Genomic DNA, 16603 nt, shown 5'->3' on the forward strand with positions numbered 1-16603 from the left:
ATTAACTATATGACTTCATGTTATCCATACTATTAAATATATGAATTCATGTTATAAAATATTAAATATATGGATTTATATTACCCACACTATAAAATATAGAAATTCATCTGATCAACATATTACATATATTGATTTATTTAAAAATATTGAATGTAGTAATTTATACTAATAGTATTTTATTACAATATATTGACTGCTATTAATCGTATATATAGTAATTCTAGTAAGGACATAATCCATTTTTAAAAATTTTATTTGAGGATAATTTTAGATTAACAGAAAAGTTACAGTGTTATAAAGCTACAAAGATAGTGTAGATTTCTCTTAGTCATATAAGAGTAACATTTTGTATGATCGAGGTCCATTTACCGGAACTCAGAAATGAACATCGATATTTACTATCTGTACAAGACTAGTAACTAGACTCCAGACTTCACCTGGATTTCTGCAGCTCTCCCATCAATGTCTTTCTGTCCCAGGATTCCATACTCTATTTCATCCTTTGTCCTTGGGCTACTCTGGTCTGTAACAGGTTTTCAGGACTGATTTGAGGAGTACTGGCCAGGTCTTTTATAGAATGTCCCTCAGTCTGGGCTTGGCTGGTGCTTTCTCATGATTTGACTGGGATTGTAGGTGTGGGGGGCCTGGCGAATCCCATGGACAGATAGAGGAGCCTAGTGGGCTGCCGTCTATGGGGTCGCACAGAGTCGGACACGACTGAAGCGACTTAGCAGCAGCAGCAGCAGCACCAGCATAGGTGTGGCGGAGCAAGACCACAGAGCTGAAATTCCCTCCCCATCCCATCGTATCAGGAGTACCTGAGGCCCACCTGGCATCGCAGGCGGGGCTAACCTTGACTGGTAAAGACTAGTAAGGACAGGCCAGTTTTGGATACACCGTTTGTGTAACAATGTTGAGTCCACTGTTTGTTGAGCACTTACTCTGACACTATAGCTTGCTCTACAACACAAAGCCAAGGGCGCCAGTTGTTCTCAGAGAGATATCGGACCCTGGGGTCATACTCAGCATCTGGGGTCTGTACTTTGGGATGGGCCCGGATTAGCATCTCAGCCCTGCCCCTTTCCAGGCATGACTTCTGGCAGGCTTGGAGCCTCTGTTTCTTCATCTGTAAAATGGAACTAGTTAGAAGTCGTACCTAGGGGAGTCGTTATGGAGATCTGAAAGGTCTGTCTCAGCCGTGATCTTATTCAACAATAAGATCACTAAGCAATTATGTCAAACCTCACCCATTAGTAAGTCCCATCTGAAAGAACAAATAGAAATTCCCAGACATCAGCAGAAAGCACAAATGAGTGTGGAGGTCAGAGGCATCTCATAGACGGTATCTTTAGACCATATTATTTATTTTTCAGGCACCTTGCTAAACTTTCTTAAAAAAAAAATTTTTTTTTATCTTGAAATAGAGTTTCACAGGAAATTGAAAAAAAAAAAAAAAAAAGAGGAAGAGGTTTCATGTATCCTTTATCCAGATTTCCCCAAAGGTAACATCTTGCATAACTAGGGTGTGATATTATAACCAGGAAGTGGACATTGTTAGAATACAGAGAGTAACAGAAACCGTTTATGCATGTGTGTGTATGAGCCTTTTCTTTCTCTGCAATTTTATCACCTGTATAGTCTCAAGTAATCACCATGGTTGATACACAAGGACTGTTCCCTGACCACAGGGTCCCTCCCACTGCCATTTAGAGCTATACTCACCCCTCCCCACAAACCCCAGCGTTGGCAGGCCCTAACCCAACTCCATCTCATTTGTTTTATTTCGACCATGTCACAGAAGATAAAATCGCAGACCGTAACCTTTTGTTCCTTCAGCATAATATACTCTGCTTTTCACAAGCATTATTTCATAGAAAATCCTCATAGCAGCCCTTTCCATTTTGGGATTAGTACTCACGTTAAAGGGAGGAAACAGAGACTCAGAGAGGTGCAGTGATTTTTCCCAAGGTCACACAGCCTGTTACTGGCAGACAGTCTTGGACTGGTTCATGCCAAAATGTGTCCAAGAAGCATCCCATTTAAGGACTGTGAGTTGCCTTCGTCTCTGATCTCCGTTCACGAGGCTAAGGGGGTTGTGGGGTCAGACCAAGGAGGACTTTTGAGTGGCTGTTGTCTTTGGTTCTGTGACTGAGTCCTGTCTCCAAGGGCGTGACTCACTCAGCTGCAGAGATCTGGGAGCCTCTGATGAGCCCAGGGCAGTTTCAAAAATAACTCAAACCTGACTGCTATTTCAAAACAAAGGCCTCCAAGGAGAAGTCAGTGTGGGTTCTTGGCTCTAGAAGATACAGGTCCTCAGGGCAGTTGCTGCATTCTCTGGGACATGAGTCAGCAAACCATGGCCCAAGGGCTAAACCCAGCCCACTGCTTGTTTTTATAAATAAAGTTTTATTGGAACACACTCAAGCACATTAGTTTGTAAGTTATCTACGGCTGCTTTCACATGGCATGAAATTAATCTCTTTGAAATGAACAATTCCTGCGTACAAGTGTCTGAGCTTTTGTTTTCAGTTCTTTGGGGGCCATACCTAAGAGCTATATAAATTCCATATTTAACTATTTTGAGTTTGATGGCATTGTTTTATGATGAGACTGCTTCACATACACATTGCTTCACAACCATCTGTGTGTTGCCTACACCAAGGTATCTTTGATTTTGCTGTTGCTGTTGTTCAGTTGCTAAATCATGTCCGACTATTTGCAGTCCTATGGGCTGCAGCATGTCAGGCTCCTCTGTCCCTCACTATCTCACAGAGTTTGCTCAAATTCGTGTCCCTGGAGTTGGTGATGCTATCTAACCATCTCATCCTGTGCTGCCCCATTTTTGCCTTCAGTTTTTCCCAGCATCAGAGTCTTTTCCAGTGAGTCAGCTCTTCTCGAGTAGTAGCTAAATCAATGCCGCTCTTGGTGTGGCCTCTGAACCCCAGCCTCAGCATCACCTGAAAGCTTGTTGGAAATTCAAACCATAGTCCCTACCCCGACATGCAGAATCAGAACTTCTGGAGGCAGGGTCCAGCCATGTAGGTTTTTGTGAGCCCCCAAGTGATTCTGGCACACTGTGGCCTCAAGCCAAACCTGGCCCACCACTTGTTTTTATGAATGAAGTTTTGTTGGAACACACTGGAGCCCATTCCTCTGCATGTTGTTTATAGTTACGCCAAGTGACTCTGGCCCACATTAAGCCTGAATTCCAGTGTTCTCATTCCTGGAATATGTCTCCCAAGTGTCCCCATTTGGGCCAGCTGATGACATAATGCTTCTACTCTCTTCTACTTTTGCAGTCATCGAGTGGGAAATAGAACGGGCCCTGCTGAGCTCAACGGTTGGGGATCACGGGGCAACAGTCTTCCTGAGAGATATCCAAGGCCTCAATAAACACATCCTGGAAGACTGTGCCCTCAAAATGGTGGACCGTCTTGCAGATGGTTGCCTGGACACGGATGCCCAGAACCTTCTCAGCAACCTCAAGGGGCGCATCGCTGACCGGCAGCCTGGAGTTCTCAAGGCCCACCACCTAGCGTGGAGCCGAGACCTGGTGAACCCCAAAAACAAGGCTCATGCCCGATACCTGAAGGAGCTGGGGGAGCAGTTTGTGGCCAGGGCCAACCATCAGGTTCTTGAGTGCCTCCGGGAGCTGGAGGCGGGCAGGCAGGAGTTGGCGTGGCTCTACCAGGAGATCCGGCACCACCTGGGACTCAGTGCCGAGGTCAACCGGACCTTCTGTGGACGCCAGGAGCTCCTGACCCAGCTGGGGCAGCGACTGCGACAGAGTGATAGCCGCCCCCACCCACCCCTGGTGCTTTTTGGACCCCCAGGCATCGGAAAGACGGCTCTGATGTGCAAGCTGGCTGAGCAGACGTCGGGGCTGCTCGGCCGCAAGACAGTGACCATTCTGCGGCTTCTGGGGACATCTCAGATGAGCTCTGAGGCCCGAGGCCTGCTCCAAAGCATCTGCTTCCAGGCGTGCCTGGCCTATGGGCTGCCCCTGCCCCCTGCCCAGGTCCTAGAGGCCCACACCAGGCTGGTCCAGTTTTTCCACATCCTCCTCCACACCGTCTCCAGCCGAAACTTTGAGTCCCTCGTGATCCTGCTGGATTCGGTGGATGAGGTGGACTCCGTCCACTGTGCTAGGAGGATCCCCTGGCTGCCTCCCAAATGTCCTCCGAGGGTCCACCTCATCGTCTCGGCCTGCTCTGGACAGCGGGGGGTTTTAGACACCATGCGGCAGGTGCTCACGGACCAAGGGGCTTACTGGGAGGTGAAACCCCTCTCTGGAAACCAAGGGCAAGAGATGATCCAGCTCCTGCTGGCCGCCTCGAGGAGGACACTGAGTCAGGTGCAGAGGGACATGCTCTGGGCCAGCCTTCCAGAGTGTGGACACCCAGGGCGGCTGAGGCTGGCTTTCGAGGAGGCCCGGAAGTGGGCCTCCTTCACTGTGCCGGCCCCGCTGGCCTCCACTGCTAAGGAGGCGATGCAACAGCTGTGTGCCCGCCTGGAGCAGACACACGGGCGGCTCCTGGTGGCCCACGTACTGGGCTACATTGTGTCTTCCCGGTGAGTCTCTGCTGGGTTCACTCTTTTGAACTGTACGCGTGCATTCTTCTCCAAGGGCTGCCATAACAAATCACAACCTGGGTGCCTTAGTCTATTCTCTAAGTCTATGGAAGTCTATTCTCTCACAGTTCTGAGGGCCAGAGTCTGAAATCGAGGTGTCAGCAGAGCCACACTCCTGGCGGCTCTGAAGGAGAATCTGTTCTGGGCATTCTCCTTCATTTCCGGTGTTGCTGGCCATGCTCAGCGTTCCTGAGCTTGTAGAAGCATCACTCCAGTCTCCACCTTTGTCATCTTGTGGCCTCCTCCCTGTGTGTCTCTCTGTCTGAATTTCCCTCTTTTCTTGGAAGGACATCACTCATTGGATTAGGGTCTACTCCTGTCCAGTATTGTTACTGACCGGGGTTCTTGGCCTTTGCAATCGATAGAAATTGATCAGAGGCCAGACAAGAAATCCAGGCAAGGCTTTACTGGTACTTCTGCTGTGAGCACAGGCTTTCCAGGTGGCACTGGTGGTAAAGAACTTGCCTGCCAATGCAGGAGAGGGAAGAGACGTGGGTTTGATCCCTGGGTCAGGAAGATCCCGGGGCATGACAATACACTCCAATATTCTTGCCTGGGAAATCCCATGGACAGAAGAGCCTGGTGGGTTATAGTCCATGGGGTTGCAAAGAGTCGGACACGACTGAAGCACTTTAGCATGCGTGCATTGCTGCAGCAGGGGGAGGGAGAAGAAATGACAATCTCCTTCGCTTGCTTGCTCCCAGTGAGCTGGTTCCGCATTTGGAGGAAGGTCAGGTGTTGGGCGTGAGGGGTAGCTTAGGTGGTTTGTCCACCCCTCTGGTGGTGTGGTAGGCAGGGGGCATGTAAAACACCCTGCTTTTGCTCCCAGCTCTTCCGAAGCAGCAGTTGAGTTTTTGCTCTTTTTCTGTCTTATCCATACTTTCCCCAGTGGTGCATGCATGAAGCTATTTTCAGTTCTTTATAGTTTGTTTGTCTTCTGTTGTTCGAGGAGACGTTTGTCCAGGTGCAAGCACCGCAGCAAAGGGCTCCAGGCCCCAGGTCCCAGCCTGTCTCAGTGGGACCTCATCTTGACCACGTCCCCTAAGACTGGTTTCAAATAAGGTCCTATTCACAGGGTCCCCATGGGCATGGATTTTGAGGAACACTTTTCAACCCAGTATCACGCATACCACAAAGTTCACCCTTTTGAGGTGTCCAGTTTGGCAGCATTCAGTACATTCACAGTGCTGTGCTACCAATAACCATGAGGAATGGTTCCTCACCCCGCAAGGGAGACCCTGTCCCCGTCGGCAGTCACTCCTCGTCCTCCTCTCCCAGTCCCCGGCAGCCATGAACCTGCTTTCCGTCTCCATGCATTTGTCTAGGTTCTCTCTCTTTCCTTCTGTCTGTCTGGGTATCTGTCTATGTTGCATCACCAGTTCAATGGACACGGACTTGGGTGGACTTCGGGAGATGGTTAGGGATGGGGAGGCCTGGCATGCTGCAGTCCAGAGGCCTGCAAAGAGCTGCAAAGAGACGACTTGGTGACTGAACAACAACAACACGTATCTGTCCATCATCTGTCAGGGCTTCCCAGGCGGTGCTAGTGGTAAAGAACCCTCCTGGCGATGCAGCAGGTGTAAGAGATGCGGGTTCAATCCCTGGGTCGGGAAGATCCCCTGGAGAAGGGGATGGCAACCCACTCCAGTATTCTTGGCTGGAGAATGCCATGGACAGAGGAACCTGGTGGGCTACAGTCCATGGGCTCAGCACATCATCTCTCACCTGTCTATCACGCTGCTGACACCTAGTGGTTGGAGGCTAGGAATTCTACTAGCATCCTAGATGATCCGACCCTTAGCATCACAGTGGGAGGCTGAGAAACTGTGTTAGGCATGCGTTCTGGCCTTTTCAAACACCTCTGTACAGAGTGGGTTGCTGAGTGTCTGTTGTATATGACTGCTGAAAGAAATAATGAGATTATACTTGCAAATAGACATCACTGGCCAAGGTCCCTCAGCCAGCACCAAATGCAGAGTGGTGTGACCTCACACACAGAGCTTGTCTGCAGTGCAGGAAAGGCAGGTCTCATGGTGGGGAGCAGCTGCATCGCCAGGGTTCTTTACCACCAGCACCGCCTGGGTCCACATTGTCACAGGAATGTCTTTGGGGATGGAGAAGGGCTCTTAACCTAGTGGTTCGGCTGTGACCTTAGGCACATCCCCTGATGCACAGCTCTAGCACCGTCCAATAGAATATTGGCAATGAGGGCAACGCTCTATATCTCATTGTCCACAGTGGTAACCATGAGTCACGTGTGGCATATAAACACTTGAAAGCCAGCTTATCCATCCCAGAAACCGGATTTTAAACTTCATTAATTTTTATCTTTCAATGACTGTGTGTGGCTGGGGACTATACTGGAAATCGTAGCTTTGGACTCGATGAAACACAACATCTTCAAGAGCAGGGATGGAATTGAATCCCTCTCCCCCTGGCCATCCAGGACCATGAATACACAAACCTCAGTTTCCCCATCTGACAAACGGAAGAAGGCCCCCTCCTACACAATTCCAGCTCTTGAGGGCACCTTATCAGAGGGACTCACATGCTCCGAGAACCATCTCTCCCCTGCCACTTACCTTGTCTCTCTCCTTCGTGTGAGTTGGCTTATCTTCTTCCTGGCAACTGGTGTTACTGTTTCTTTTTTTCCCGGTTATTTTCTATGTGGCTCTCTGCACTGATCAGCTTTGTGGGGCTCTAGCTCTCTGTCCTCCAGGGGGCAGGACAGAGATGACACTCCATAAACAGGGGTTAAGCAAAAGTGCCCACGTTTTACTGATGTCAATGGCCTTCCAGGACGCAGCCCTCTGCTTCTCTGAGAATGAATGGACTGGCCTGGTCCCTACCCAGAGGGCCCCGTGGATATCCAGGTTGAAATCCTCTTAGGATGTCCCATTTTTTTGATCTGGTGGACAAGCCATTCATTGTGCCTGAAACCGCAAAGAGAGACTCTAAGCCTGGTTTGTTTTGAGAGTATACTGAAGATTGAGAAAGAAGATTTTATGCTTTTTTTTTCCTTATGGCTGCACCTTGAGGTATGTGGCTTCCCTCATAGCTCAATCGGTAAAGAATCTGCCTGCAATACGGGAGACCCCGGTTCAATTCCTGGGTCGGGAAGATCTGCTGGAGAAGGGATAGGCTACCCACTCCAGTACTCTTGGGCTTCCCTTGTGGCTCAGCTGGTAAAGAATCTGCCTGCAATGCAGGAGACCTGGGTTCGATCCCTGGGTCAGGAAGATCCCCTGGAGAAGGGGAAGGCTACCCACTCCAGTATTCTGGCCTGGAGAATTCCATGGACTCTATGTATAGTCCATGGGGTCGCAAAGAGTCGGACACGACTGAGTGACCTTCCCTTTCACTTTCAAGGTATGTGGCATCTTAGTTCCCCGACCAGGGATCAAAGCTGTGATCCCTGCATTGGAAGTAGAGTCTTAACTACTGGACTGCCAGGGAAATCCCAGAAGATTCTATTCTGAAAGAGGAAATGTTTCAGGAAACACTGGATAACCCCATGTAAACCCTCGTGTTGTGGCTCCCAGGAATATTGGTTTGGAAAGACCTGTCAAGAGGAGAAAAGCAGATTAGGGAGATGGCCTGGCTACTCCAATGGGGAAACTAGCAAACACCGCCAGTGACTCAGCTGTGACTGTTAAAGATGAGATGATCTCGTGGAGGAGGTCTCAGAGAATACTGATAATACCTACCTCGTTGGACAACAGAAAATCCCAAGTGAGCAGGCATTCTGTATGTGTAAAGAATGTGGGAAGTGTTTCCAGCAAAATGAAGACTAATCAATATCAGGGAATTAAACACACACACACACACACACAAGGTGTTTGTATTCCTTGTAAGCAGAAGCCAGCCTCCCTCTCTCATCTGCTTTGAAATGAACTCTGCTTGTTCTCCAAGCCAGAGGAAATTTGTGGACAAGTCCATTAGTTTCTCCAGGCAAATGCTTGCAGGTATTATGAAGTCCATTCCAGCCCGATGCTCATCGTGTTTAAAGCCACTTCCTTTTTCAGGCAAGAACACATGGGGGTGGTTTATGCATTATTTTCCTAAGTTACTTCTCTTCCTGTGCTGCTCGACTCATCTGAGATTGGGGGAGGGATGGTTCAGGGTTCTGTAGGTGTGAGAAGGAAGGAAAGATCAGGAAATGTCTTACTTGATGGGTACAGCTGGAACCAGGCACGAGTACCAGCTAACCGTGGGCACTGCCCAAACGCTGATCTCCATGGTGAACCCTTCGGTGATGGGCAGGGTGCCATAGAGCTGGTCACATCTGTCCCTCCCTCAGCTTCTGCCTTCTCCAAATGCAGGAGACACAGGTGTGCTCCCACGTCTGTCCCTCCTTTCCACAGGCATGGGCTCTCAGAGGCAGAGCTAAAGGATGTCCTGTCCTTGGATGACGAGGTCCTGCAGAGCGTGTACCAAGACTGGACCCCACCCAGCAAAGAGCTTCTGCGCTTCCCGCCCCTGCTGTGGGTGAGGCTTCGTCGAGATCTGGGTAACTGCTTGGCCAGGCGGCCCGTGGACGGCTTCACCCTTCTGGCCATTGCCCACAGGTGAGTCGAGCGGGTTGGTGACACTGTCTGGGTGGGACTCCAAGACCAAGGACTCTCTGATCGGGTTCCTCTTTGTTCCAGATCCTTCTTCACTCCTCATTCCCAGGGAATTGAGTCCACTTAACACAGCACACAAGGGTCTCCCCACCGTGAGCTCTAACACAGCTAATTTGTTTGTTTTCATTATTAGTCACACCATACATCTTTTTTTTTTTTTTACTTTATTTTGCTTTACAATACTGTATTCGTTTTGCCATACATTGACATGAATCAGCCACGGATGTACATGAGTTCCCCATCCTGAACCCCCCTCCCACTTTCCACCCCATATCATCTCTCTGGATCATCCGTGCACCAGCCCCAAGCATCCTGTATCCTGTATCAAACATAGACTGGCGATTCGTTCCTTACATGATAGTATACATGTTTCAATGCCATTCTCCCAAATCATCCCACCCTCTCCCTCTGGGTCCAAAAGTCCGTTCTAAACATCTGTGTCTCTTTTGCTGTCTTGCATACAGGGTTATCGTTACCATCTTTCTAAATTCCAAATATATGTGTTAGTATACTGTATTGGTGTTTTTCTTTCTGGCTTACTTCACTCTGTATAATCGGCTCCAGTTTCATCCACCTCATTAGAACTGATTCAAATGTATTCCTTTTAATGGCTGAGTAATACTCCATTGTGTATATGTACCACAGCTTTCTTATCCATTCATCTGCTGATGGACATCTAGGTTGCTTCCATGTCCTGGCTATTATAAACAGTGCTGCGATGAACATTGGGGTACACGTGTCTCTTTCAATTCTGGTTTCCTCAGTGTGTATGCCCAGCAGTGGGATTGCTGGGTCATAAGGCAGTTCTATTTGCAATTTTTTAAGGAATCTCCACAATGTTCTCCATAGTGGCTGTACTAGTTTGCATTCCCACCAACAGTGTAAGAGGGCTCCCTTCTCTCCACATCCCTCTCCAGCATTTATTGCTTGTAGACTTTTGGATTGCTGCCATTCTGACTGCACACCACACATCTTGTGGGCTCCTAGCTCCCTGACCAGGAATTGAATTCGAGCCCTCGGCAGTGAAATTGCAGAGTCCTAACCATTGGACTACCAGGGAGCTCCCACAATGAACTGCTTCTTTAAATTGAGGAGAAATTCACACGAAATTCATCATTTGAAAGCAAACAGTTGAGTGGCATTTAGCGTCTTCACATGTTGTACAACTATCACCTCTGTCTACTTCCAGAACATTCTCACTGCCCTAAAAGGTACCCTATCCCCATTAGCAGCCACTCCCCAATCCCCGCTCCCCCAGCCCCTGGCAACCACGAGCCTGCTTTCCGTCTCTATGGATGTGCCTGTTCTGGACATTTTGCATGGATGTAATCACATGCAGTGTGGCCCATTGCGTCTGGCTTATCTCACTCAGCGTGACATTTTCACGGTCTATCCATGTTATAGCACGTGTTAGTGCTTCAGTCCTTGTTACGGTTGATGATATTCCCCGGCAGGCATGGATCACGTTTTGTTTATTCGCTCATTCGTTGACGGACACCTGGTTGTTTCCACCTTTTGGTGATTGTGACCAGAGCTGCTGTGAATAGGCATGCCCAAGTTTTTATTTGAATGTCTGCTTTTCCATTCTTTGGGGGGTACACACTCTGGAGTGAAATTTCTGGATCATACAGTTACCTGCTTTATGTTTAATTATTGAGGAACCCAAATTTTCCAATTTTAAATTGGAAATCCCATGGACAGAGTCTGGAGAGTTATAGTCCAGGGGTTCCCGAGAGTCAGACATGACTTAGCAACTAAACCACCACTACAGTTAATTCACAGTGTTGTGTTAGTTTCAAGAATATAGTAAAGTGATTCAGATATATACATAGTATTATATTATGTTATATATATATTAGTACTTATATATAAATTATCTTATAAATTATCCTATATTATTTATACTTATATATTTATCTTATATATTAATATATTTATATATATATCAGTATATTTTCATATATATTCTTTTCCAGATTCTTTTCCATTATGGATTATTATAAGATACAATTCCCTGTGCTATATAGTAGGTCTTATTGTTTATCAAATATTCCTTTTTAAAGTAAAATTACTTAAGGAAAAAGGTAAGATGGGCTGATTCAGAGATAAATGGTAGGTAACAAGTAGTGCAGGCGGTCAGCTGAGCCAGCAAGCATCTAGAAGGAGTTTAGGATGGACTGGCGCTTGGGAACCACTTCCTGGAAGTGGTGGCCAGTTACCACCTCTGAGCCCACCCAGGCCCATCATCCATGTCTCCTCTCTGCAGACAGCTGGCCGAGGTGGTCCGAGAGCTCTACCTGTCTGGGCCTGAGAAAGCCAAGAGTCACGGAGTCTTGGCCGACTTCTTCTCAGGGGCCTGGAGCCAGGGCATCAAGAAACTCATCACCCTGCCACTCGTGGGAAAACCCCTGAACCTGGACCGAAAGGTGAGGTGTCCGGGGGCCCCAGCTCCCCACTCTCAGCCTCCACACTTCTGTGCTCGCAAGGCCGGGGCCACGTGCCCCCTTCTGTTCCTTATTTCCACCCCAGACGCTCTCAAGCTCCTTTCCTTCTTTTCTCACAAAGGACAGAAAGTCCCCAAACATTATCTGAAGGGTGGGGAGCAGCAGATGAGGAATTTATGCTCCACTAACTTTCCAGATGAGAGAACAAAATCACAGCGTTTAAAAGCTTATCTCCAAAGTCATGCCTTGCAGCATCCCAGAATTTAATTCCTTATGCTCTGATTCATCCTGAAACACACCAGTTTCCTCCTTGTTTTGCGTGTGTGTGTATGTATGGCGGGGGGGTTGATGTTTTCCTTGTGAATCCCCTCATACAATTCCATAATTTCCTTCCTTTTGCTTATTTGTTCTTCTTCTTCTTTTTGCCATGCCAACGCAGCTTATGGGATCTAGTTCCCAAACCAAGGATCACACCCGTGTCCCCAGTGGGAGCGCAGAGTGCTAACCACTGCACTGCCAGGGAATTCCCTTGACTACTTGTTCTTTACTCCATGCGCCCCTCACTCCCCTCACTCCGAGGCAGAACTCAGACCGGGTATTTCTTTCTTTCTCGTCTGCGCTGAGCCTTCGTTGCTGCAAGCTGTCTGTCTCTGGTTGTGCAGCACGGGCTCTAGGCGTATGGGCTTTAGGAGTTGCAGCCCTTGAGCTCAGCTGCTCCTCTGCACGTGGGATCTTCCCGGACCAGGGATTGAACCCGTGTTCCCTGAATGGGCAGGCAGATTCTTAACCACTGGATCACCAGGGAAGTCCAGACCTCAGACTTTTTAAAAGAAGCTTTTAGTTTCAAAGTCATGTTAGAGTCACAGACTAGTTGCCATGAGTGCAAGAGTTCCCGTGGACACTTCTTTTAGATTCCCCTACTGTTAACATTTCCCCTAAACATGGCACAGTGAGCACAACTAGGGAATACACTTTTAAGTCTTTTATTATAGCTGGACTTTTCTGTTGCATTTTCCCTCCTGGACAGGCAGGCCAGAGGCAGGGCCAGGCCTGATTCTTTCTCCTCTCTCGTTTCTCATAGATACTCTCTTGTGTGCCCAGAACTCCTTCAGGCTCAGCCTCATCGCTTTAGGATGTGGCTTGCTCCCCTGCCTGGTCTCATAGCCTCAGGACCTCCCGCTCCAGTCCATCTTCCCCAGCAATGCCTCTGACCATCCAGTCTGATCATGTCTCCCCTCTAATACTCCCATGGCTCCCCAGGGCCCTTGGTCTCCAGTCCAATCTCCCCAGCCTGATGTTCAGTGCTTTTGTGATCTATTATCGACAACCTCCCTAGTCTCATCCCAACCATGATCCTTCACTCCATCTTATAATTCAGCCTTCCCAAACTCTGATCCTGCTCTCCCCCACCACTGGGCCTTTGCACATGATGCTCCCTTGCTCTGAAATGCCATCGTTTCCAATGCATTTTGCCAAACAGGCTCCTACTTACCCTGTGAGACCCAGTTTCAATGCCCCTTGGATTCCCGAAGCCCCAGACCCCTGCTGTCCCAGCCCAGCCTGTGTGTGGGTGTGTGTGGGTGTCCCCATCTGATATCGTGAATCGCTGAACCGTCACCTGATACCTGGCCTGGCCCATGTTTGTGGAGTGAATGAATGAGACTGTGTCTTAGTGGCCTGGCTGCCAGCTCTCTCCTCCTCTGCAGGTGGCCCCTCAGCCCCTGTGGTTCTCTGACACGGTTGCAAACCTGAGGAAGCTGAAGGAGTTACCCTACCACTTGCTCCATGCAGGCCGTATGGAGGAGCTGAAGCAGGATGTTCTGGGTAAGGTCTCGGAGGGGGTTGCGTGGGTCCCCGACCCTCTGGTGCTCCCACTTTCCAGAGCCTGACAAGGTGGAAGGGTGAGGGTTAGAATCTCTGGCTCCTTTTAAGGCACTAGTTCTCACCAGGGGTGGTTCTGCACCATCACCGCCCGACATGCACACACACACCAAGGGACGCTAGGTGATGTCTGGAGATATTTTGGTTGCAGCTGGCATCTAGGGCTAGTTGATAGCATAGAGGATGAGAAACTGCCTTAGAATGAGAGAGACCCTGTCTACCTATCTGTCAATCTATCACCTACCATCTCTATTTATCTACCATATACAGCTGTCCATCTAGTATCTATCTATCGCCTATCTATCTGCTGCTACTGCTGCTAAGTCGCTTCAGTCGTGTCCGACTCTGTGCGACCCCATAGATGGCAGCCCACCAGGCTCCCTCATCCCTGGGATTTTCCAGGCAAGAGTACTGGAGTGGGTTGTCATTGCCTTCTCCGCCTATCTATCGGCATCTATCTATAATCTGCCATATCTATCATGTCTTTCTATATATATAAATATAAAATCTCATCTAACATATATCTCCTTCTACCATTGGTATCTATCATCTTTATATTTATCTATCCAATATCTATAACTATCTATCTACCTACCAACCTACCTAAATTTCTATCTCTCTACCATTTATATATCTATCATCTTTATTTATATCTATGTATCCATCCATCTATTTGCCTATCAATCTGCTATCCGTGTGTGTGTGTGTGTGTGCTCAGTGCTCAGGTATGTCTGACTCTTTGCAGCACCATGGATTATAGCCCAACAGGCTCCTCTGTTCATGAAATTTTCCAGGCAGGAATACTGGAGCAGGTTGCCATTTCCTACTCCAGGGGATCTATCCTACCATCTACCATCTATGTCTGTCTGTCTGTCCGTCATCTATCCGTCCATCCATCTTTCTGTTTATCTACCCATCTCTCTCTCTCCCCATCCATCCATCCATCTCTTCATTCCTATCATTCTCAACCAGGGACGACTCTGCTTCCTAAGGGACACTTGACAATTTGCTTGTTTCCAACGGTCATCACTCGGGAGGTGTCACTGGCATCTAGTGGGTGGAGACCAGGGACACTGCTCTCCACTCCCGACCTGATGGCCCCGCCACAGAATACGACCCAGCCCCAAATGTCAGTGAGGCTGAGAGTGAGAACCTCAGAGAAACGAGGAGGTGAGAACCCACCTCCCAGGATGCGCTGAAAGAAGCTGCAGGCTCCCCACAGCACCCCCTTCTGCCCACAGGCAGCATGACCTGGATTTGCTGCCGGGGCCTCTCTGGGGGCATCGAGGGTCTGCTGGAAGACTTTGACCTGTGCGTCCCGTACATGGACTGTCCTGAGGTCAGCCTGGTCCGGGAAACTCTCCAGCTGTGCCGCCCGGCAGTGGAGCTCCGAGGCATGGGTGAGTGGTGCAGAGACGGCGGGATGGGGGAGGTGTGGTCCACTCTGCACCGACTTCTAGAAGCCCAGTCTCCTCACTGAGCCACTCACACACCTTTCCTGTTATAGCTGAGGGGTTTCTCCTAGCTCCAGCTTCTAGAACTTTGAATTGAATCTGGGAGAGTTTAGGAGTAAAAACTACCAAGGCAGAGCCCTTCTTCTTACCTCAGCCCAGCAATTTATTTTATTAAAAAAATTTTTTTAAGTTTATTTTTATTGTTTTGGCCTTGCCATGCAGCCTGTGGGATCTTAGTTCCCAGACCAGGGATCAAACCCAGGCCCTCAGCGGTGAGGTCAGAGAGTCCTAACCACTGGGCTGCCAGGGAATTCCTCCAGTATCTTATTCTAGAAAGGGCCACATAGGAAATATTTTAGGCAAAATCAAGGAAATTATGTTGATGCTTAGTACAGACAGATAGTGTTCAGTTGTATCTGACTCTTTGCAACCCCATAGACTGTAACCCACCAGGCTCCTCTGTCTATGGGATTTCCTAGGCAAGGATACTGGAGTGGGTAGCCGTTTCCTGCTCCAGGGGATCTTCCGGACCCAGGGATCGAACCTGCAGGTTCTTTACCACCAGCACCACCTGGGAAGCCCATGACACTTAATATAACAAGGGAGAAAACGTTCCCACAGATTTTTTTTTAATGGGTGAAACTCATAGAATGATAGTAACCAAGCACAGCTTTTTGTAAGTTAGGCCTACTCATGAGAAAGCAGGGGAAGTCTTGATCAGGCAGAGAACATTCAGGGCTCAGTTGGGGTTCAAAGTTGGCATTTCCCGTCATCCCACTAATTACACCCATCAATTTAAAGACATCAGTGGTTATACGAAAGCCATTCCTAGCTCTCAGGGACGGGCGTTGAGCAGGGTTTGGCCCCCGCTGTGGCCTGGAATTTGAAGGATCCTTTGTGTACTCAGGTGATACTCTGTCCAGGATGGAATTTTGTTTGTTTGTATTTTTTAAAAGTGTGGCAACATGCCTGTAACGTAAAATGAACCATTTTAATTGTCCAGGTCAGCAGCATTAAGTCCATTCACACACCGTTGCACGACCATCAGCCCCATTCGTCTTCGTAACTTGTCCATCCTCTCAAACTGAACCTCCGTCCTCATGAAACACTCGCTCCTTTTTCCCCCTCCCTAAGCCCCTAGCACTCACCCTTCTACTTTCTATCTCTAGAAATTTGACCATTCTAGGGACCCCATGTAAGTGGACTCATGCAATAATTTTCCTTTTTGTGACTGACTTATTTCACTTAACATAAAGTCCTCAGTTCATCCATGTCGGAATATCCTTCCTTTTTAAGGCTGAATAATGTTCCATTGTGTGTGAGTGTGTGCTAAGTCACTTCAGTTGTGTCTCACTCTTCGTGACCCTATGGACTGTAGCCTGCCAGGCTCCTCTGTCCGTGGGATTCTCCAGGCAAGAATGCTGGAGTGGATTGCCATGCCCTCCTCCAGGGGATCTTCCTGACCTAGGGATCCAACCTGCGTCTCTGGTGTTCCATTGTGTTCAGTTCAGTTCAGTCACTCAGTCTGGTCCAACTTTGCGATCCCATGGACTGTAGCACGCCA

At 48.5% G+C, this 16603-nt stretch overlaps 1 protein-coding gene across 1 annotated transcript in view; it reads left to right on the plus strand.

The window, feature by feature from the left end:
* Positions 1–16603, plus strand: part of NWD1 (NACHT and WD repeat domain containing 1) — a 76753-nt gene that overhangs the window by 10842 nt on the left and 49308 nt on the right. The window contains 5 exon segments of the mRNA XM_040241163.1: positions 3303–4575; positions 9000–9203; positions 11527–11686; positions 13411–13528; positions 14827–14985. Coding sequence (XP_040097097.1) covers positions 3303–4575; positions 9000–9203; positions 11527–11686; positions 13411–13528; positions 14827–14985 — 1914 coding nt within the window.

This window comes from Oryx dammah, unplaced genomic scaffold (genome assembly GCF_014754425.2).
Source record: "Oryx dammah isolate SB20612 unplaced genomic scaffold, SCBI_Odam_1.1 HiC_scaffold_5, whole genome shotgun sequence".
NCBI lineage: Eukaryota > Metazoa > Chordata > Mammalia > Artiodactyla > Bovidae > Oryx > Oryx dammah.